At 47.9% G+C, this 24,147-nt stretch overlaps 1 protein-coding gene across 4 annotated transcripts in view; it reads left to right on the forward strand.

Annotated features, from left to right (window-relative positions):
- The first annotated feature begins 815 nt into the window (after window positions 1-815).
- Window positions 816-24,147, forward strand: part of ndrg3a (ndrg family member 3a) — a 34,189-nt gene continuing 10,857 nt past the window's right edge. For 2 of the 4 annotated variants that reach the window (XM_076047900.1, XM_076047903.1), the window contains exons 1-3: window positions 816-1,016; window positions 15,953-16,035; window positions 17,642-17,674. In XM_076047900.1, the coding sequence (XP_075904015.1) occupies window positions 15,979-16,035; window positions 17,642-17,674 (90 nt within the window). In that variant the 5' untranslated portion in view covers window positions 816-1,016; window positions 15,953-15,978. Of the gene's footprint in view, window positions 1,017-15,952; window positions 16,036-17,641; window positions 17,675-21,906; window positions 22,185-24,147 lie in introns of those variants that run through there. The other 2 variants (XM_076047901.1, XM_076047902.1) reach the window with 2 other exon arrangements.

Raw genomic sequence — 24,147 nt, forward strand, 5'->3', positions numbered from 1 at the left:
TAAATGCAAAAGCGGCTGTTTAATCGCAGCCCCCTTCCCTGCGCCCCCTCCCCCTTTTCTCCTACTCTCTACAATATTTTGATTTTGTAATAGAAACAGCAGGAAAATAATAAACTTCTATCAGAGCGAGACATCGCTGCCTCCTCCTGAATTGAAATTTAGGAGTTGGGGTTGGAGACAACCACCTACCAATATAAAGTACCCTATAAATAATGATTATATATATACATATATTAAGCATCCTGATATCTTAAATATTAATTTGGTTTTTACTAGATAATTGCAGGATCTTGGTAAACATAAACAATTTGCGTTCTTATATGCTTTTTAAATTATTATTTTTGTTCGGGGACAGCAGTTTGCACCAATTCGATAGAATGGTCCATCAACGATCCAGAACTGATTTAAGCGGATCTTTTGAAGGTTCCCAACTCGTCTGTTGATGGCTGGTAGTGTTGGTGCTGAAGTTCTGCCACTGAGGTGCCACTGCTGCATTCAGTACTTCATCTGCGCTGCTAGCTTCGGTTAGCATCACTCTTAGCATAGCACACCTTCGGTATCTCCTGGCAGGCACTCGGCAAAGCTCGGCTCTTCTCGCTTGGGGGTTTTGTTCTGCTCATAACTGGACCACCGCTCTCATGAAAGGGGGTGGTCCTTGCTTTTATTTATTCTTTGACGAGAGGGTAAAAAAGCAACAACTTTGAGCTCGTTCGAGACAGTCCGTGTGATCCTCCATCTTGGCCCGCCCCCTCGCTGCTGCTGCTGCTACCCGCCTCCTCCCTCCCTCCCTCCGCGGTGTGTCTGCGACGCGGCGGCGCGTAGTTCCGCCCAGAGTCACATCGAAATACGAATTGAAAGAGCAGCACAGTGGAAGCGGCAGGAGGGATCCTTGTATGTGTGCTGCTGCTGGCTACTACACTCTGAACACAGCTACATCACCTTACCACGCTCCGCTGTTTAATTGACGAACAAGTTGAGTTTTTTTGAGCCCGCCGGAAGCTCGTTCTTGTCGAGAGGTAAGTGTCGCCTCCTCCGCCGTTTTTCTCCCTTTTCCTCGTCGAAATGTTAGTTAGCATTTGCAGATGTGTCCGATGCCTCGGCAGATTATCTCCGCTCGGCGAGATTCCCGAACCTGTTCGCTGCTGCTGCTGCTGGCCGTCGTATCGCAGCGTTTGATTGTATTTCTCTCCTTTAAAAAAAAAAAAAAGAAAGAAAGAAAAGATGAAAGGTGCTGTTTGTTGTGGCCGAAAGAGGGAAACACAACAGTTGTTGAATGTGTGCGTTGAAACGCGCCGTGGACGAAGGTTAGCAGTTCGCCGAGATCGAGCGAAGCCACTCACTTGGAAAAACTGCTGCAGCTTCAACAAAAACGAGTTCGTCGCTGTTCGTGTCATCATCAATGCGACGCAGCGGCGATTTCTATGCAATTTCCCTTTCTCCCTCCCGCCGTACGACATTTCCCCGGCAGCGTGTTTTAAGTGCTTCCGATTGGTAATATTTCCTCATTCAAGCCGTTTCTCCCACAGTGGGCCCTGTCACGATGCCTTTTTTTCTCTCTCTTTTTTTTTTTTTACATTGCAATAGAGCGTGGTCTTTAACACAGCCTCCGGCGGAAGGTTCGTAGTTTGACGGATTTCGAAGTGATCCAATGGAACTGTCAATCAATTAAAGCGGCGTGAACAAGCCCGTATGCGCGAATAGTAATAACGTATTTGGTTCATGTATTAACTATCATTGTGTGGTAATAAAAGTTTGGTTGAGTTTATGCGTGTTCCATTGGGTTGTAGATGTGAGGCGCCCCGGGCAACGCTGAGAGGCATAAAGTTGTGTCTTCACTGTGTGACTTAACCTTTCCCCCTTGCGTGTCACTCGGGACAAGAGTCTTTTGTATGGGTCTCTGCTCGGCGGATCCGTTGAGGGAAAAATGACTCAATTTCGTCTCACCAATGGGTGCGCGTGTGTGCAGGTGTTGGACCACCATTGGACACCACGTGAGCAGCGACAATGTCACTGGTGGCCATGTGAAGGTCACACAGGTGGGAAGTGAGGATATTGGAGGAGGAGATTCAGCATCAGGTGTTTTACCTGTTACAATAAATAGCCATGGGCCACGTTTGACAGACGTCATATTCAGCAATTTCCTGTTTTAAATAATGGCAGTAAGTTAACGGCTAAGTATAAAACGACTTCTAATCAAAGATGCAGAAAACAATCAGGGAGTAGAAGGTCATATTATATTATTCGCTGTAAGTTAAAGCTTTATTAATGGCCTGGTGTAAATTAGCATTTGAGTTAATTAAGTTTTTAGTGTGTGTGGTTGACTTCAGGCCTTCTTTTACCCACAATGCCCCCAGAAGTCACATGGGCAGGAAGGTCTAAATGGGACTTATGCAAGCGGTGGCAACCTTTTGTTTTCACTCACAACAAAAAGGCAGTCGTGCAGGTGGGAGAGAACAACAGAAAAACGTAATCGGAGCAATAACAGAAAGTTTGTGTGCAACTCGACCCCGCAGGCCAGCCTTTTGTTTTGAGGGCAGTCGGAGCGCAGATAAGGGTTATACGCTTTCAGAGTTTATTGCCACAACCTTGTGCGAGCGCTCCACCCCTAGTTGATGATTGTCGTGCAGCACCCAGCGCCTCACTCAGTGGGAGCGTTGTGGACGTCTCTCTGACACCGCTCCTTTGGAACCTTCACTGTCAGCCGAGGGATGTGCGTTATTACAGCCGTTTGTTTTCAAGCTGTCGCCTTTCTCCTCTCCATTTGTCACCGGGAGTGTGTGTGTGTGTGTGTGTTGTCGTCAAGACATTATCAAGACCTGAGAGTATCGAGACCGAGGCAAGTCCAAGACATTTGGGGTACAAGACCAAGACTTTATACATCAAAGAACCATTTATACGTAAAATTACATTTTACATGTATATTTACAATTATATTTAAATTCAATTTGTTTCTAAATTGGAACAGCAACATTTATTTTCAGCATGGTATCTTTAAATACGTTTCTTTAGCATTTTGCTGCTTTGCCAACTATTTTGAACCATTTTTAAAAAAACAACTTTGCTTCATAAAATTGAAAAATAAATGAACTAGGAATTAGGGGCTGTGTCACTCTGGGTGTCACAAACGGAGTTTAACAAAGTAGCAGTTGCATTATTTTCTGTTATTATTGTGTCATTGCAGTGTTGGCTGAGTCTCAACCGGTCTTGATAAAAAATCCTGAGTCCGAGACCAAGACAAGATTGGGTAAAAATGTCTCAGAGACGAGACTGAGACCCTTAAAGTGGTCTTGAGACCAAGTCCAAGTGTGTGTGTGTGTGTGTGTGTGTGTGTGTGTGTGTGTGTGTGTGTGTGTGTGTGTGTGTGTGTGTGTGTGTGTGTGTGTGTGGGGGGGGGGGGGGGGGGGGGGTGCTTGCAGGAATAACACCAGCTTACCTTTGCCCTGTGGTTGCGAAGACAAACTCAACGGCGTTGCTTTTAATATGGCATCAATGCCAGCAAAGCCCATGATTATATTTTCAATATTTCAGTAGCCTGCTGTAAAGGTGCCTTTTCGACTCTGGATTACAACTTGCTCACTGTTCATCACAGGGATTACAGAGTGTACAGAATGGGGAAATGCTCTTGTGCGGAAGAGGATTTCTTCCAGGGATGAATGTCAGGGACTCACAGCCGCTGGAGGGATGGAGGTGGTAATTAAGCCCCGGTGCCGCCGTCAGTTTGTGTGCCTTGTGTTTGCTCTTGCCTCAGCGTTGCTGCATCTATTAGTTTCGCCGTCCCTGCTCGGCAAAACATAACCTGTGCCCGACATGGACATTTACAATGACTCACATCCTTCTCATAACTGGAAGTTCAACTCTTTGGTTTTTCCGCAGTGGTGTTTTTTTTTTTTTTTTTAAACACTCGATAGCCAGCAGGAGGATGTTGACCCAGTGTTGTGTCCCTTTCTCTCCGTCCAACCCTCATGGAGCGCTGGTGATTGAAACTGAGCTGCATCTGTAATTTAAGATGGACTCAGGCCTTGAGTTACCGCGTAAGATCTGCAAAACAGCATCAAGCCTTCACACCCAAAGCAGCCAAGGCGCACACGCTGCCGTTCTAGGTCAACATCCTCAATTCTCTTTGATCATATAGAGCTCAACTGCTTATCTAGACAGCCATCACATTCATAGACACTGCAGCTGTATCCCTGCTATTGCACCAACAGCTGAGTGTAGAGGCTAAAGTCTGTCACAAACCTGAAGTGTATGAAATGTATTCCCATGAGGAAGTCGTGAGCAGCAGTGGTGAACTTTAATGCAGAGAAGTTCACCAAGTGTCCTGTCAATGTACTGTGAGGGACCAGAGTAAAAAGTCAATGTGACAGTTTGACAAATAAGAGAGGAAAATGTTCCTGTTCAAGTCATCAAAACAACGTCTGCAAACTGCTCCATGTATGGAAGGAATGACCCGCCGTCATCATCAGTGCTTGGTTGCTCTCTTAGTTGTTTTTTATTCAGGGCCACACTTTGTTTTCCTTCTGTTTTTCAAGACCTAGTAAACTGCTATAGAGCAACAACGGCAGACACTCCGGCTCTCCACTGACACAAATGCCCAGATAAGTGGGTGCACGCAAACTATGGGATGCAAGTAATGTCATATGTGAGAGTCGAGTGTTTACCTCATGATAGGCTGCAGCCAGTGTGAGTCACTTCACGCTTGGCTCACTGCAACAACCTTGGAGAGTGAAATGCTGTGCAGATACACCGATGCCCCACTGATGCCCCCCTAATGCCCCCCTAATGCTGCACTGATGCCCCACTGATACCCCACTGATGCCCCACTGAAGCCTCACGGATGCCCCACTGGTACCCCACTGATGCCCCACTCACACCCGACTGATGCCCCACTGATGCCCACTCATACCCGACTGATGCCCAACTGGTACCCCACTGATGCCCCACTCATACCCGAGTGATGCCCCACTGATGCGCCGCTAACGCCCCACTGATACCCTGCTGATACCCCACCTATACCCCACGGATGCCCCACTGATACCCCACTGATGCCCCACTAATACCCCACTCATGCCTCACTAATACCCCACTCATGCCCCACTTATACCAAACTGCTGCCCCACTATTATCCCACTCACGCTGAGATCGCCCCCCTGTGGCCGTCGTCCTGCTGGGGCCGGTTCAGTCCAGACGGAGACGATACCTCACAGAATATTTCACACGTGGGGATCTGCTGGCTCGTGAGCTCTTCATGTGTAAGTCACGTGGAGCGCCGACATGAATATGTTACACACACATATTTGCTGATACATGTGAAGAATACAAATTGGTGTCTGTGGTTATTTTTTTTCTCCCCCATGTGATTCATTCAAAGTGTTTTTCACGCGCATCCTGAGAGCGGCGGTAGTGTCGGCGAGAGCACCGCTCCTCATCACGTCGGCTGATCGTGACGAGAAGACAATGACTATGTAAATGACAAACGGGAAAGGTCGGTCGATTTCCGAGGCGCCACCAGCTGAGCTGAAGATGGCAGAGGGATGGTTGAGCAGGGGAGGGGGCGGGAGGCACATCCCCGCGGTTGCCAAGGACACCGCCAACCTTCATGGCGAGCGTACAGAAGGGGACGGCACCAGAGGAGCCACCTCGGTGTCTCTGTGGAGGATTGAGTTGTCAGTGATCAGCGGCGCTGGCCGCCAGGCTGACCGCACAGATAACTCTATTAGTGGCAGAACGCTGTTCCTGCGAGGCAACAGGCCTCTCGGCATTGATTCGCACAGGAGGAGCGGAGGGCGAGACGCAGATATCAAGAGTGCTCGGCACGCTCGCGGTGGCCCAAGAGCGTCTTTCACCGTCTCGGGGCGCAAGTGTTCTGGTGTCTCTGCACCGCCGCGGGTTAATGTTTAATGGAGGAAGCTTCTCGTGTTTCCACACAGCTTGTTGAACCGATCGTGCTGCGTGTGTGTGTGCGTCTGTGCTTGTGTGCAGCTGCGTTTTCATTACTCCTAGAATTGCGCAAAACCTAAATATCGCAATAAAAAACTGGAAATGGAAATGCCTATACTTGGAAAAACCTCTCAAATATGGCTAAAAGGTTTTGACGCTCTCATGAGGTGGTGGACGTATCAATATCGTATAGAGGTGTATCACAAAAGTGTCATGGAAACATTTACACATCAGCAGACGTGACGTACACAGGGTCATGTGACCAGTTCACTTCAAGTGAAAATGGCCCGTTATGTTTGGACGGAGTAGGAAACGGAATATCAGTCATTAAAGAGAAAACTATAACAACCATTCCTGACAGTGAACAACACAAGAAATGTTGTACCTCCATCCTCCTCAAAGTGAGATCTTGAGGGCCGAAATTTTAAGATAATTTTGGCGTCACACCATTCAATGGAAACGCCTGCAAATCCAAATTGTACTTTGTCAAAATTTTAGAAATATCGCTTTCATTTTGCAAAAAACCAGATGCAGATGTCTCTGCTTGGTCCACAGCTGCCTGCCGGTCAGTCTGTCAGAGCCCACAGACCCCCCACTGGGTCCTCGGCAGGGGGGAGACTCCACTGCTTTGGAAATGCTGTCGGCCAGCTGGGTTCCAGGACACACACTGCAACACCAACCCCACACTCTCCCCAACCCAAAACACTCTCGTCCCCTTTTCTTTTCTGCTCTGCAGCCACCAGCAGACAGGCAGAGGAAATCCCCACAGACCCACTGAGTGAAGCAGCGTAGCGTGTCGGAGCAGGAGCAGGTACTCTGTTCGCAGCCCTGAGTGCAGGGACGACCGAGCGAGACTGTTCATTCTTATTTATTGCCAGATATGTGGAGTAGATCAGCCAAGATGGGCGGGGGGGCACTCACACCTCTCAGGCACATCACAGCAAATTTATCAAGACTAATTTGCCTCCTCCGAGGGGCCCTCCACTGCCGTGCCTCTCTGTGCCTGAGATATGTCTCTGCTAGTGAGCATTGATTTATTGATTATGTGTATCTCGTGGTTGCGATTACCTGTATTGCTATTCCCTCTGTCTGCTTGTCGCGGTTTGGCATTGTGAAGGAAATGTGGCAGTGCCCTGCAGACTGGAATCACACACGTTTGTATGTGATATTATTGTGTGCATTGCATGTTCAACCCTCGTAAACTGGCTTGTAAATAGCTAATTTTCCAAATGGGTTTTTGACTTTTCATCTACACGCAATGCAGGCCACTTGAAAACAGCATTTGGAGAAAAAAAATCCTGCAGAAAATTCTGCCTTGTTATTTGCTCGTGAACATGAAAAAATGTCTTTATTTTTGGCTCATCCCCCTTTTGACAACTTTTTTCATGTAGCACTTCTTTGTGTGGCTTTTTGTCCTAAGAAGCAGCAATAAAAGGGACTGAGTGGCAGCCAGACCAGAGTGAGATTTGCTTTAGTTTCCTTAACTTCTATATGCCAGTATGATATTATACATAAGTAACGTGACTCAATTATCTGTCCACACATTGCTCCCCTTTGTGGTTTGCCTTTCCTGGTCATCTTACACTTTTAGGGTTTTTTGGCCAACATAATTTGCACTCTTTGTTTCACAGTTTTACCGTATAATGCTACAATTTCTGAAATATTATCTTGAACTGTTTGAGTTTTTATTATTTTAAAAAACTAACATTAATATTAATCTCTTAGTAAACCCATTTTGAAGTTAAAATTAAAAGTTGTATTATTATCCACATAGCCAGAGAGAGAGAAACACTAGTGTATTTGGATTGGTTTGTGGGTCACAAGTGTGTAAAAGGCCTTAAGATAAATTTTGGACTGTTGTGCGTCTAAATAATGTTACCACAGTCCTATATCACAAACACACTGGAATACACACTCAAGACCTGCGTATTGGGCACATACAAAATTCATAACTGCTGCACACACGCCCCTGTCTAGCAGAAGCTTAATGGAGTTTCCAGTTTGCTGGTCCGAAGCATCACTTCACCAGTGGAAAGATTGCCGATGGTCTCAGGGCGGCTGTTGCTCCAGTAAATTTAGCTTGCTGTTGGAAGTTATGACAAATAATCCCACGAAGCGCAGCGCCGTGTTTAAGGATCCTGTTAGCCGTCCTCCGAGACTGAGGTCGGCCGGCTGTATTTTCATGTCGGAGATGAAACATGCTGATCGTTTCAATATATATCCATGGCCGTAAATCAATACAGACAATTGCTGCTCTTTAATCTCCTGAAACCATTAGCAGATAAAGTGGCCCTCAAGGAATAATGTAATTCCTTAAAAGCCCTGAAGGGGTAATGAGAGTGGTGTCTCAGGTATATTAGAGATACCTCTCACTGTTGGGTGTGGCGGGGTTTGAGGTGCGCGCCGCTTTTAGAGTTCTGCTCCTATTTTTGGGTTTTTGTTCCTCTCTTCTCCCGATATCTACCTACACAGTTAAAACCAATCCAGCCAGCAACCACTAAACTACTAGGGCGCTCATATTTTATCTACATCGCACTCATCCGTCCTGCAAACCTGAGGGTGTTTTCTCTTGTTCTTCCAATTTCACTGGATTCTAGAACCATTTGGTTTCCTTTCTGTTTAAAGAGGTGAGAGATACAGAAATAGTGACTCAGAGAAAAACGGGAAGAAGAAGCTAAAATGAGTTGTTGATGGTGACATTTCTTTTCCTCGTATATCGATGCGAGACATGAACCAGCAGCATTTACACTGCAAATTTTGATGTTGAGGCCTTGTTTCTTGGCAATGTCATGGCTAGTTTAAAGAGATTCAGATGAATTTTGGGCAGCGGTTTTGGATCCCTTCCTAAATAAAAGGTTGTGTTGAGGATTTATGAACAACATGGTTAAAGGACAAAGATGTGAACGTTACCAATAAATATCAAATGCTCAGAACATAAGGTCACAAGCCTCCAGGGGCGCACAAATCCCAGCGAGTGTGTCCCTCTGGTTTTCATCCTAATAGCAGTGCACACACACACATTTAATATTGTCCCTGTGAGTGTAATATCCCATGTCCCATCCAAGTACAACCTCCACAACATTTTTATCACTTGTATTTTGAATTACGTCTCGCCATGGGCTCAGGATATTAAGCGTGCTACTGACTGTCTGCTTCTGGATTTAGATGGGGCGGAGGGAGAGTCATTTATAGTAATGCTGAATTTAGCTTTTATTAGACCTTTATAGCCTTGGACCGATGAAACAAAGCCTATCATTATTTCAGAAGGGATTCTTTTTGCCTGTGTCTTAAAATAGATTCGCTGACAGTGTAAATGACTTATAATACGTTTCTATCCTCACAAGCAGCGGGCTGTATTTTTCTTTTCTTTTTTTTGCTGTCGTCATTGACTGGTAATTCATGCACATCTGTATGAGTTCAACCCCATGTGCAACTGGGCCCCTGAAGACAAAATCCACTGTTTTTTGGCTGAATTTTCAGTCAGGGGTTGATCTTCGCAGCACATTGTTGTGTGGGATGCTGCCTCAGAAGAAGAGCCCGTTGCTGTGAAATCACGACAAAAGAGACATCAGAGGGAAGAAGTCTCACCGCACTTTTTGTATTGCGTCAAAGGAAGAGAAGAAGATCTGTCATCCTCTATCGGGATAATCGGAGGCTGTAAGAGGGATGATGGAGCCTCGGGAGAGCAGGCTGTGGTTTAATTAAGGAGACGTGGAGGCTGGGAGAACTAAGAGTGTGTGCTGGTACAGCAGTGGCAGGTTGAGATTCTCTGTTATAGGTCTGTTTTTCATCCACTCCACGATGGAGACTAAGCAAACACAAGGTCATAAGTGAACTTCTGTTTTCTTTACATTGTTGTTATAGACTTGTTATAGGCGTGCCAGCAGATACGAGCTGGCACGCCAAACAAATGGATTTCCTTCTCCTAATTCTTTTACCAAACGAGCCGTGTTATAGCAATAATGTGGAACTGAGCCCTGTCACAGTCCATTAGCTTTACTCCAGAGGGATTACTGCCTCCACAGGCCCGCTACTGTAAACACAGGTCCGTCAGTCGGATTACAGGAAGTCTGTAAGAAATTTCCACTCTTATCACAATTGGGAAGATGAAGCAGAAATTAGCTGTTTTACGTCCTCAGTGTCCCAAACTCTTGGACGCAGGAGGAATAAAGGAGTTGGGTTGCTGGCAAGAGGCTTGAATCTGTGGAATTTGCGCTGGCCTAGTTTCTGTTGTGACGCGAGGCCTTGATGAAGTGTTGACTGCCGACCGCGGCTCCAGTCGAGGACAGACGCGCCTGTGTTCCCCTGTGATAAGAACTGTGATTACAGTCATTTGGATCCCAGAAGAAACGAGCTTGTAGACAACACGGCTCACTCTCACTGGAAATTAGTCTCTTGGTGTCAACAGTGCCGCCTCCAAAACTGTATGTTTTGCTGATTTGCAGTTTCTCAAAGGGTCTTCCCCTCCCCTGAGTCCTGTGCCAAATGTGCTCATTTGTTGGGATTGAGGTGGTTCAATACTAGGAAGCAACTTCACTTTGTTCATGGTCACTGGAAAAAAAATGAGTCCAACCACAAGAAAACCAGGGAGAGCGTAGAGATGTGTCTTTAAAAGGCTGTGATGAGCCTTTGATAACCTGCTTGCTGCGTGTTTGCTGCTGAAGAAGAAGAAGTTTTCTGTGGCTTCCCAGTTATGATGGTTAATCTGCAAGCACAATGTAACTTGGACAAGAGCTAAAAATAGCCTGTTTTACAATAGCATTTTTTTGAACCATGTAAAAGTTACAAGTTGTGCATTTACTTGTCCACCTCCTGACCTCCAATTCTTCTAGTAAAAACAAAAACCAAAGTGAATTATTTAATGTCGAATTTGATGGCTTTTGCTTGCAGTGTTAAGTGAGTTGGTACATTTCAGTATAGTAAGTGTAAATCTTTGCAGCCCGGGTGGAATTTGTTGTTAAGTGCGGCAGTGGAGTTTATGCAGCACAGAGCAGTGTTCTGCAAATACAAGCAGCGGAAGAGAGAGAGAGAGTGAGGGCGAGAGATCTAATGTTGTTGCATGACGTGATCCAGAACTGCAGTGTTAAGGAGACACAAGCCGGTTAGTGTTGGAACAATCCTCTCGCTGTGGAGGCTGGAAACTCTCAGTCATAATGGAGGGTCACTGTGAGGGTGGCGTCATGTCCAGGATGGCCAATGTGGTCAAGTGCCTTTTTTTGACAGTTAGTCACCACTCAACCAACTCCACCAACTCATTTTTTACCTTATCATGTTGTTGCCTCTCACACGTGTACTTTATATGGCTTCCTTACCGTTTTTAATGTTTGTCTGCTATTATCACTTATGGTGTCTGCGTATTTCATTGTCTTTTGTGAAACAGTCTTTTATGTGTGGCGCGACACCTTAATTTCCACCATAGGGAGAAATAAAGTATTTATCTGTCTACCAGTTGGGCATGGGGGGGGGGGGGATTTACCCTAAACAAGTCAGCTGTTCATTGCAGGACCAATGAGGGCCCAAGTAAAACAATGCATGTGTTATTTTTAACTGATAAATACAATGCATGATGAGCTAGAAATGAACACGAGGCCTATTTGCCAGCGATATACACACTCTGCCTGTGTAACCAAATGTTTTTGAATGGATTTGTATCACTATCATGTATCGGTGGTGTTTCACTACATCTAAATGGATCAATTTCTTATCGCACTTGACAGATTGAGTTCTTAGCAGTCCAACACAACCAGAGGGAATATTTGACATTTGCTAGAACTCACCCACCACCACCACCACAACCAGCAGCAGCAGCAGCAGCACCTTCACAGCGCTGTCGTTCTGGTCCACTGACTCAGTGTCTCCACAGCGACGGGTTAATGTGAGGTCACCTTGCAAACAGTCGCTCCGCTCGGCCCCGCCGCCCAAGAGGTCAGAGTCAAAGCACGTCTGTGATGTGAATGATGATGACGGGGAGTAAATCTGAAGGGGACGGTTGCCATGGCACTGGAGAAGAAAAGAGCCTAATTGAAGTCAACCAAAGTGAGGAAGGGGGAGTGTGTTTGTGTGTGTGTGTGTCGTGGTGGTGGTGGTGGTGGGGGGGGGGGGGGTGCATTCCACTCCGCACCGCTCCGCAGCTGGGCTCTCGCTCGTCCATCACGCCGGCTGACGGCCCAAGGTGGGATGGAGATGGATGGACGGAGATGGAGAAGAGTGTGGAAGGAGCAGTGCAGGTTGGAGAAGGAGCGAGGGGGCGTGGTCATCCGGCTCTCTGACACAGCCACTACGAGACCCCGCCCCCTCCCTCGTTGGCAGACACTACACCCGTCCACAGACGGTGTTCTCCACGTGCTCCGGGCAACCAGGGGCCTTAGAGGAGTGTTGTAGTACTCCAGATTGGTCTTGGTCTCCAGACCACTTTTTAAGGGTCTCAGTGTCATATCTGACTCATAGGCGTTTTTACTGGGTCTTGTCTTGGTCTCGGACTGGACGGACTCGGGATCAAGACCAGTCAAGACTCAGCCAACACTATAATGACACGATAACGGAAAATAATCCATCTTTGTCTTATTTTTTTATTCTTTTGGTCTCGATACTCTCTAGTCTTGATAACCTTGGTCTTGGTCTCTGTTGGTGCGGTCTTGACTACAACACTACCTCAGAGACCAGGTGGTGTTGGCCAGGCAGTGGTGCCCCCACAGAGAGGCGCTAAATAAGTCATGCTGTTATTAATCTGACAACATGTCTCCGCCGTAATAAGGTCATTGGAATTGAAATCCGGCAGACCCCCCGGCGGCTGAACCGACACCGGGCTCTTGAGTGACGGCCGACTGCCGCCTCCCTCCGTCTCTCCTGTGACGCAACTTGCGGCTGCTGCTGCGTTCACCCCAGTCGGTCTAATGGTGGCGGGCTAATTCGGTGTCAGATGAGACTCCGTGAGCAGCCCCCCCTGCTGTGCGGGGGAGGCAAACTTGAACATAGATGAACAATATCGTGGGCCTCTGGTGTGTTACACAATGCGATACCACAGTTGTGTAAAAACGGATCCTGTTCCAGAAGCGAGAAGGCCTCGTTGCCAGACCTCCTCCATATTCTCCACATTAATGAAACCATATGAACAAAAAGAATTGGCCTCCCATCCTCTGACCATGGATTTTTATTTATTTGTTTATTTATATCCTAGTTACACATAAGATTTGTCATAGCTGCACTGTCATCTTGACTCATTTGACTCTGATTGCTGGCGGTGGCTGGACCAGGGGGTTAAGCGACACATTAAATCCCATTTCTGCACTTCACACAACGTCTTCTTCTCCTTCTCACCACCATCTACCCCCCCCCCCCCCCCCCCGTCTCCTCGCCTCACTCCTCTCCCTCGGGGATTGCCCAGCTCAGAATAAACATCAGCAGCTCGCTTTATCGCTATGGCAACTGCTGCGCATGCTGAACAGTGGAGCGTGGACCGAGGAGCAGGTAGGCCGACGTGTTGGCAAATGGGAGCTGGGATACTTTTAGGCAGCTCAGAGCCGCCTGCAGCCCGCTCAAGGCGTCCCGGCAGACGTGTCTGTGTTGTGAACCTGGAGGAAGGAGTGCAGGGTGAAGGTGAAGGTGGGAGAGTGGCGGCTGCTGCACCCGTAACCCAGAAGGGGTTTTGGAGGATGGGGGTCAGTTGAGTCGTGCTGCAAAAGCTGCCCAGTCAGTCAGTCTGCGGCGGGGGGGGGGAGGCTTAAGACCGCCCTGACCCCGTCCCCTTAAACACCTCGGCTACAAGGTCAGTCTGCTACAATTAAAGCCGCTTTCGCACAACTGCCACTTTCTGTGACGGCCCCAGGAAGTGTCGGATTGATCCTGCCAATACGGTCAAGCATGCAGAGTATTTGTTTTTCTTGATTTCCCTGTGCACTTGTCTAAATATTATTGTGTTCCACCGTTGAGCCGGATTTGCGAGCATAATAACAGCATGCAGGCCGTGGTTTCACTCGGGCACTCGGTGTTTCTGCCCGTTTTTTGTTTCTTTGTTGTTTTTGTTGCTGTTATTAAACTCTCATGGCAGTTTTATGTAATTTGGAGATTAAGAACAGTCAAACCCATCTGCTTTCCTGGTTATTCTCAAGCAGGGTACAGTCTGTTGCCAGGCCGAGATGACCTCTGACATGTTTGGTGCGTCAACAAGCAGCTATCAGTTCAGGCCTGTGTGAAGAAGCTGGAAGTGAAACCTGCTGGCGTCACGCCACTGCTGCCCACCTCCCGCCCACCCAGAGTTATTACTAACCTACCTCGAAAGTCTCGAGAAGCCGAAGACCTGAAGGTCGTTCAAGAACAGTTGGATGCGAGTCAGGAAATGGGCGGGGCCTCTAGTTTTTGTGTCTTACGTGTTGAAGTACAACAAACTGTGGCTTTGCCCACTGTGAAACACAATCCCTTCTCCCAGCCACGGGTCAGGCCATTTCACTTCTTGTCTTCACCTTGTGCAAACAGGCGTGGCCCTGGGAGGGTCCAAACTAGCAGGGACAGCCGTCTGGAAAGAGACGTTTTGTCCAGTCATTCCGTGCAAGGACAAGTAGCAGGTTTGAAGGGTAAAGCAAGTGAAGCGGTGCCTTAGAGCTGCTTCTGTACACCCAGTCCAATTCACGTGCGCATGTTTGCACACCATCAGTATGGAGCGCATGTACGACCTTTCCCGGTGCGCTGGCAGAGAAAACGGCCTCCACCCACTGAGGCGTCGGATCTTGTGGTTTTATGTGCCCTTGGTTTGCTGATGTGAAGTGACAAAGAGGCGGCACAATATATATAATCGAGGCTTTACTCGGCCAGCTGCCTCATTGTTCAGCCTTGAATTAATCAGTGGATGCCCCAGTCATAAGCCAGACCCAGTTCTGATAAGGATTATTTTGACTAGATGGCTGACTTGTGCTGTCCTATGACATGCGTGGAGGTTGTTTGGTGAGGGCTTGTTATTCAATCAGTACTGCTACAGTCTCGGCTTCGCGTAACCTTGCCCTGCATTGACAATGCTCAGGTTTCAGCTCTGAAATTTGGCTCATCCAGATTTCACAACCAGTGGGCTTCTTTGACGGAGAGGTACAACAGGAAGACTTTGCTTTCCCCAAGCAGCAGCACCGGAAAAAAAACACAGAAGAAGAGCGTGAAATAAAAGCTACTTTGATTTGTAAACAACGGCTGCTGCTAAAGAGATTAGCCGGGTTTTATCCAAACTGGATGGCATTTTGGCATTTGGCAGGAGTTCCGTTAAACGCGGCTCAGCACCCGGTGCTGAAGAGCAGCTAACGTTGTAATGTAACAAATCTCATTTGTCCACCCAAATGTGAGACAAATGTGTTCACCCAGTTACCTTCCAAGATTAGCCTCCTATTCCAAAAACGCCTTCTGTGGGCTCGTGTCATCCTGGTGATGTTGGATGATTCCAGTACAACTGTCCCAAAATCAGATTGTAGCCTCGTTGTCGCGTCATCAGTTCGGACTGACTGACTGTCAGCCAAACCTCCTGCCAGGAAGCATCGTACGACGCAGTGGGAAAGGATTAGAGGTTCGGTTTAGAGCGGAACTCGAATGGTTTGCGTTATGACTGATTTTATTTACTCATTTGGCTCATCCGGCCGAAGAGGAAGGAGCTGGCCGGCTCTGGTCCTTCTATGGGGCTGCTGTCCTTGCAGGGTCATGATCGTTTTGCTAATTATTTCACTGGCTAAATGAACTGATTTCATGTCATAATCAAGCAACACAACGACTGTTTGAAGCCCAACTCAACCTTCTTCAACTTGTAAAAGGACAATAAGGCAAATTAACTGCATTTATATGACTGATCCAGGCTTCCAGTCCACTGAGAACTTTATTACACTGGTACAACCATTTGTTGCCTCACTTTATCAGACTGTCTAATGTTAAAAATATCGAATCAATGTTTGCAGCATTACTTCACTGTTGAAGCTTTTTCTTAAAAAAAAAAAAGAAAAAAAAGCAATGTTTAATGTGTTGTTTTCTTTCTTTTGTGCCTGGACAGGTTGGTTTACAGTGATAAGCAGGAAGATGGATGAGCTGCAGGATGTACAACTGACTGAGATCAAGCCGCTGCTGACCAACAAGGTGAGTCTTAGAGGGAAAAGGACAGCGACACGCTGCCAAGGAAAAAAGCCAACACAACTCTGCACTGTGTTTGTGTGTGTGTATGCGTCTGTGTCGTCTGTGTCTACCGATTCACTCGCACAAGAAGAGTTTTCGGTGTTTGTTTAAAGCAACAGCAGCTCCCCGTATGGCCCCATCAGGCAAATACATATGCTTATAAAGCAGGCATGCACTTTCTGCAGTTCCGTTCATCAAAGTGAATTATTCATATCTGCTTGACTGTGGAGAGGGAAAAGGAAAAAAGAGAGGCTCCAAGTCTCTAGGAAGAAAAATATCATAGAACAGACGATGCAGGAAAGGAAGAGGAAAGCAGTGCGAAGAGCAAAATACACTCCAAGTTTGAAAAGACGGTCTGGCCAGTAAAAAGAGAGATCAAGGGAAAGCTGTAGAAATTCATCTCTTTGTGTCTAAGAGGTTGAAAAAGACTCTTGCAAAAAGTGAGCAACGCTGCAAAAAAAAAAAAAAACACATAAGAAAAGTGAAGTGGGAAAAAATAACCCACTGGCAGATCAAAAGCGCTTCATCTTTTTGGCCTCTTTGTCCTCCCGCTTCATCACAAGAGCCAATTAGGAGCTGAGGCAGAAGTTTGGTCTTCGGAGTCTCAGGAGCGTTTTAATCTCCCTCAGGCAACGAGAAGAGGAGGTCCAGAAACATCACACACTGCCGTGTTAGACGTTAATAATCACCAGTTGTGTGTTATCACTGATGTCAGGCAGCCGTGTGTGTGTGTGTGTGTGTGTGTGTGTGTGTGTGTGTGTGTGTGTGTGTGTGTGCGCGCGTGTGTGCGCGCGTGCGTGTGGTGGGGGTTATGTACAGATATAAAAAGATCATCTGAATGTGTGACGGTGGCGCTGACCTCTTACTCCACCTAGTGGTCACATATTTAATGAAAGCGAATCAGGTTGCTTGAAAGCAGGTGGAAATAATGACGTGACTGAAGCAGCCAGGCGTTAAGTTCCCCAAGATGCGGGTGACACGTTTCTGTTCCTGCCGTCAGAATTGGTAAAGAACAGCAAAGCAGGGTTGATGGTCTCATGTGGCTGAATGTGACCCTGAAACACAAAACTGAAGACGAGGAACAATGTATGAAATAATGCAAGGAAATAAATTAAGTTAATCTAAGAATATTCTAATAAGTCTCCACTCGTTGTCATCTTCAACCTCATGTTCCTACAATACTTCACCATTGTCACTCAATAATAGAAATGTATTGCTATTATTAGCCTTTTTGGTGCGGTTCTATTTTAGAAGCACCCCACTGGTGTACTGGTCCACTGCTAAATCCCCCAAGAAGCTCCTGTGTTGTCCACGCCCAGTCTGTGTCGACAAACAGCCCAGCTGAGATGATATTATGAAAGGCAGCACTGTTATCAAAACAATTTTTAAATTATCTCTCATATTTATAAAGAAACGAGTTGGAGTTTCATTTATAGACACAACGGTTGGGTAAATTCTCTGCAGTGCTCGGCTTCCGGCGCTGAATAGAATGTGGAACATAAAAGGATTAATTGCATGCGGCCAAAACCAGTTTTTATATTGAAATATTGCTCTTTGATTTTTCTTGCAGAATGCTCGTAACTTTCAAGATTTCGACTGCCAGGTACGTTTTCTACTTTGCCTCTACACAAACATATCTCCCGAACAAGTATTTGATCACCCACTGTGGAGCGCTTACTGAAAAAAATAATGTGTTGACATGCAAGACGAAGCTGTGATCAAGCGTTTGTTTAAAGCAAAAGCAGTTGTATGCAATCTTTATTAATTGATTCTCAAGGTTTGTCTGTACTGCTTTGTGTAAACTGAAAAAACCCAAAAAGACAGCTGCAGCCCTCAACTGGTTTCCTTCAGCGCGGTTCGAGCGTCCTGCTGCCGTGTTGCAGGAACACTTCCTTGCCCCTCTTTTAATTTCATACATGGTCTTTGAAGTGCTAATGAAGAATCATTATCTTCCAAGTAAACGGGTCATTGTCCTTCAGACGTTCTCCTTCCAGCTCCCTGTCTTTGATGATTGCTACCCCTGTACGTGCAGCCGAGCTCTGCTGGCCTTCCGTCCCCACGCCGTGCAATTAGCATTTTCTTCCAAGGAGTCTCCTCCGACGGCGAGTGACTTCCCACAGCAGCAGTGCTTCTTTTTTATGAGCGTCACGGCAGCAAAGGGTTAAACCTTTCATCCCCCTCTGCAGCAGCGGCAGTTCCCAGCATCCCACCAGAGCTAAATATAGCCGCTGCAGGAAGAGCATGCTGGTCGGTGCGAGCGTACTACATGCTTGGGAGCATCGATTTCCTTCTGCACCGTGGTGCCACCTCAGCGTTCATAAAAAGCTCCACTCGCTCGTGTCTCCTGTGCCGTTTCTCCCCTTTGCCTCCGCCACTCGTCCCTGTGACCGAGTCCTCGCCCGTCTCGCCCGTCCTGCCGCGGTATCATCAAGAAAGGAATTATTGTGGGATTTCTTCTGAGTCCTACTGAGACAGACTTAACTGTATTTGACCTTATTTCTGCAGCGGCCATTTTGACCTGGCAAAGTCAAGAGTGGCGAGTGAAACATAAATCTGTGTGTGCGTTGATGCAATGCGACTGCACAGTTTCACACATCGCACAGAAAAATTGAGAATGTCGGAGGCTGTGAGATATTCTACCTCTGTTAATTCTTTTGACATCTTTCATTGGAATGTCTTGAATGTTTTATAAACCTACGTTGTCCTATTTTATCATCAGGATGCGCTGTTGCATTTTTCTGCTTTTTTTCCGGGTGACAAATGTCGTCTTTCTGTGACTTGAGATCGTACCATTGAGAAAATTTAAAAGCCTTTGAGAAAATGAGAATGTCTACCTTAGCACAAACATGTGAGCCAGTGCGTGCTGACGTATGACAGCCAGCGCTAACCGTTAAAGTGACGTGAGCCATGCGTGTGCGACTGGCCTCTGTATGTGCAAAGCTGAGAGCGCTGGTCGTGACATTCTCACAGCTGGAGGACGAATCCAGCTGCTCTGCTTTTCTCTCGTAGCAACAGCGCCTACTTCAGGCGGCCAACGGCCACCGCAGCGGTCATGTCCGAACCCTGTGCACCTGCAGAGGGTGGTGGTGTTGGGTGTGGTGTGGGGTGGGGTGATAGGAGGAGGAGGAGCATCCTGCAGGGTGTGGCGCTGCAGTCGTGTGTGATATACTGCAGTGGAATGTGTCGCTCAGTCGGTCTGCTTCACTTGTGCGGCACCGCTGCGTTTGTAAAGTGCGCACAGTGGGTCCAGTTGTCCTTAAGCAGCCAATCGGTGGTTAATTTGCAAAAAAACAAAAAAAACAAAAACAAGCATACAAAAAACTCCCAATGTATTTATATCTGTGTTGCGCTCCAGACGTCTTTTCTCTGGAACACTTGTATGTTCATTTTTACACCACAAGGGGGCACTGACCACGTTGCTTCGAGTCAATTGCGATTATTCTGCACCAATCTGGTGCAGAATAATCGCATGAAATTGGGTTCGATAATACAGGTGTGCGTTTATTTGGATGAAGTCACTAAAAGTAAACGACTGTTGGTGATTTCATTTGCTGATAACGAACATTTACTGTCCAGAAGGATTCATTATTTGATACTGAGGCTGTGATTTTCTTTGAAACAAAACAACAGAGGTTTTACTTCAGAGCTTGACAGTTTTATAGGAGCTCCTCCATCTTCCTCACAAGTGGCACTGATGTTGATGTGTCTTCTCAGCTGATGTTGATGCTGCTGGCGGTTTGCTGCTCCAGGTGTGCAACGGCATGCATGCCTCTTTTGTCCCAGTTTATCACCATGCACATTTATAGTTGCACAGGTGGCGGCCATGTTTCGTTTTTAACCTGGCACCACCGCTGATAGACAAAGATAAATGCTTATTAGTGCGTCTCATACACAAGTAAATGGATAGCTGTTAAGTTCAACAGTACTTTTTTTTTTCTGTTTCTTTCTTTCTTTCCTTCTTGTTTTTTTTTTTCTTTGATGATGAGCCAAATGCTGGGCAGGTTAGTCAGTGGTGGTCATATTTTGGATAACATGGACCTTCATATCGGTCCGTGGTTGAGTGGAACACAACACAGTGACCCCAAGAATCTGCCTCCTTTGTCTGAGAGCAGCGAGTGCTTTTGTGTGTTTGAGTCGTTGTCTCATTCAGCCCAGCAGAGGGCGCCATAAGCCTGTTCGTTGTGGAGCAGCTGTTTTTTTGTCTCGGTGTTTTTTTTTAAGCCCGCTGCGCTTTTCTTGCTGCTGCCTGTCCGTCCAGAGTGTTTTTAGAGGAGTTCAGTATAAATTATTGATCTTCCTCAACTCTTTCAAAAGACGAGGCCGGCGTGCAGACGGCGAACCAACTGGCAGTGCAGGTGCAGGACTGAGTGGAGCTGTGCATGAACGACTCCTCAGGCTGCAGACCTACTGAGGCACGCGAGCCTGTACCTGTGCGTCTGCGTGTGTGTGCGTCACAAAGGGGAGCAAAATGCCATAGGTCACACACAGAGCTGTGCACACCACAGCATTACCGCAAACTACTCCACTCACTGAGGGATTCAGATTCAGAAATTTTGTGCAGTTGTGTGCAAAAGGTTATGCAAGAAATAGAATGTCTAACATTGCATTTAAGAAATGCTGAACAATTAATGAATGTCATATTCCATGCTGAGCATCAGTTTTGTGCCAGAATGTCGACAATAACAGTAAAATAAATTAAAAAAAAAAGCCCCTTGTGTGGGTGCAGACAGGGCGAGGTGTGAAGACGTGCTGCACTTTACATAAAAGCATAACTGCTAAAACGCTGTCTGCAAGACCCCGCCCTCCTTTTCTTTTTTTTTTTCTAAAACCTGCTGTTGGAGCCACAGAGCTGCTGAACTACCTTCTGTCACTGTGTGTGTGTGTGTGTGTGTGTGTGTGTGTGTGTGTGTGTGTGTGTGTGTGTGTGTGTGTGTGTGTGTGTGTGCGCGCACCATCTTCACACTTGTGTGGTGTGTTTGAAAGTCAGTCAGACTTGAAAGGTCAACTCACTGCAAGGTCACTGTGGACTTGCATGTTTTTTGTTCATATATATCTGCTCATATATACATATATCCATATATATATATATATGGCACTGGTGTAGTTTGAGCCAGCGGCAGCAGCAGCAGCAGCAGCAGCTGCAGCTGTGCTGCACGTCACAGTATGCTTCATCTAATGGCAGCGATGCTGTGCTGTTGCAGCTGATTTTTCAGCATCTCGTGATGAACATTCACACTGAGATTATTTGGCTTCTTATTTTGGCGGTGGAGACGGTGGCAGGCAGGCGGACGCCGCCGGCGGTGCCGAGCAGCCATTTTGCTGATGCAGAGCGCAGCCCAGGGCGAGCTGTCAAAGTCAGCCTCCTCTCCTCTCCTCTCCTCTCCTCTCCTCTCCTCTCCTCCTCTCCTTCTCTCCCTCCACTGTATCAGTCTCACTGTGACGTCACCAGCTTGCCTGATTCTCCAGCTCTGCCTCTGCATCCTTTGCACCCCATAAACCCTCATCCAAGCACACATCACATCACTCACCCCCCTCCCCCTCGTCTCCTCCAAGCTCCACCCTCTCCCTCTACCCACCTGACCCTCCGCGGTCCAATGAGGCTTTGCCTGGCTGGATGTATGGACGCGCAGTGACTACCAAGCATAAACTGCAGTCTCACTCTCCTCCCCCCATTGGCTCTTTGCCTGCTCTGTTTCCCACCTTCCTCTCTCTCTTGCTCTCTCGTTCTCTCTCTCTCTCTCTCTCTCTCTCTCCCTCTCTCCTCCTCACCCAGTCTCCCCTCCCCCAGCCCCCTCCTCGTCTGCTGCTGCTGCTTTCATTCACATTATTCACCATCTCCTTCTCGCTCCCTCCGTCACGTCTTTCTCCTCCCTCTCTTTCTCGCCACTGCTGCCTCACCCTTCCATCCCTCCTCCCTCCCTCCCTACTGCTGAAGCTCCCTCCTCCTCCTCCTCCTCCTCCTCCTCCTCTTCCTGTTGGAGATCTTCAAAGCTGACCAGCACACGCTCGCACATAGCATAACACGTTTGCTCTCCTGCGTGGGAAAAAAAAACCAACACACCATGTCAGCTGTGCTGGATCTGGACCAGATTGCATGTTCTGGGAATGGAGTGGTGAGTGGAACCCGGGGCGAAGCGGGGATGGACGAGCCGGCTGCCTCGGCTGCAGCAGCAGCAGCGGCAGCAGCAGCAGTGAGGGGCACAGGTTCAGAAGGAGGGGTGGTGGGGGGAGGGGGGGGGGTTGTTGTTGTGTTCTCCTGCAGCTGCTGGAGGTCTTTTCCTCTCTCGCCAACACCTGGTCTTTGACTGCAGGCAGCTGCCAGCGTGTGGTTTGTTTGTTGGTTTTGTATGTATGTGTGTGTGCGTGTGTGCGTGTGTGTGCGTGTGTGTGGGTCCGGCTGCCTCGGAAAAGATTGCATTGTAATTGTATTTGTGTGCGAAAGTGTCTCTGGATGGAGCCGAGGAGGACGTGTGCGTGTGTCAGCATGTGGGCATCCGTGAAGCGGATGACACGCATGTGTTGTGTGTTGTGCGTTGTGTGTTTATCCCACTGCCAGTTGTGTTGCGTTGTGTCTCCTGCGTGCGTTTTGTGTCATTCTGTCTGCGAGGTCACTCACGCCGGTGCAGCGTTGCAGCGCACGGTGCATCTAAAGCGCAGCCCGGCGCTGCAGAGACCTTGAGCTCGCTGTTACAGTCCACCGCTTTGATCACACACACACACACACACACATGCACACCGCTGCCGTGTGCTGCAGGTTGTGGGCCGAGGAGACAGCAGGGCGGTGTGTGTGTGTGTGTGTGTGTGTGTGTGTGTGTGTGTGTGTGTGTGTGTGTGTGTGTGTGTGTGTGTGTGTCTTGGGTGGCCCCTCCAGAGGGGGACGTGTCCGCATGCACACCCTCTCTGTCTCCCTCCATGTGCACCGTCGGCCCGCCTGCATTTGCCCCGTAATGCTGCCCCCTCAGGTGATTAGTGAAATTCCTGGCAGGGAGAGGAGGGGGAGGAGGGGGGAGGGAGGGATTGCGGGAAGAGGAAGCAGCATGACATACTGCTCTGCATTTCTTTTTACAACCTCGCCAGCTCTATCACTCTTCCTCCAAAAAAACAACTAAACACCCCCCGATGCGCACACACACACACACACACACACACACACACACGCCTCAGGCATTCTCCTGAGCCCGTTTCCTCAAAGCACAACCCCCTACTCAGTATTCCTGTCTTTCCCACAACCCCCGCAAACATCCACAAACACTCTTTGTCCAACGAGGAGCCGCTGTGAAAGTCTTCAGCCGGCCTGGAGAAGCAAAGAGGAGGTTCTGGCACCGCCGTGCTCTCGCTCTCTGTCTCAGGCCTGCAGCCCCACCCCACCACTCTGTTAGGAGACGCTGATGTGTCTCTGTGTGTGTGTGTGTGTGTGTGTGTGTACACTGTTTACACTCACATATGTTCAGCGCCGCGGAGCCGCTGAGAGGCAGAGCTCTCGGATCAATAGAGCTCCAGCCAGAAGGAGCTGAAAGGAGGGATGAAAGGCTCCCTGTCCTCCTCCTCCACCGCCCGTCCTCCACCACCGCCTGTCTCTCCTCCCCTGTTTGCGGCCGGACGGATGCAAACGGATGGAGGAACATGATAGATTGAAGCGCTTGTGCAGCCTCCTGTTTTCTCTTAGTCATTCAGGACTCCCCTCCTCCCGTCCACCTCCCAAAGTCTCTCCACCTCCCAACTTTATCTGTTTAGATCTCCCCCACCCACCTTCACCCTCTGCTCCACTTGCTAATATTATTTCCTGTCTGCGCTGCCTCCCCATTGCCGCACATTGGGAGTTGAGTGCGTCTCCCTCGGGCCTTCAAGCCGAGGCCTCCTCATCTGATCGGCCTGGGTGTCCTTGACTCCGTCCTTGTCTACAAAATAAAATAAGATTTCTGCAGCGACCCAGCAGAACGTCTCTGCCTCTCTAACAGGTTGCAGAGCCGCTTCTTTATCAGTGGGAGAGGAGAGAGCGCAGCTTCCTGATTCTGGTGCATCTCCAGATGCACAGTCAGCGTTGTGCGATTGTGTTGCTCCGCCGCCGTGCTCCGC

Source organism: Nelusetta ayraudi, unplaced genomic scaffold (assembly GCF_046127955.1).
Source record: "Nelusetta ayraudi isolate G7.1 ecotype Tasmania unplaced genomic scaffold, CSIRO-AGI_Nayr_v1 ptg000096l, whole genome shotgun sequence".
Lineage (NCBI taxonomy): Eukaryota > Metazoa > Chordata > Actinopteri > Tetraodontiformes > Monacanthidae > Nelusetta > Nelusetta ayraudi.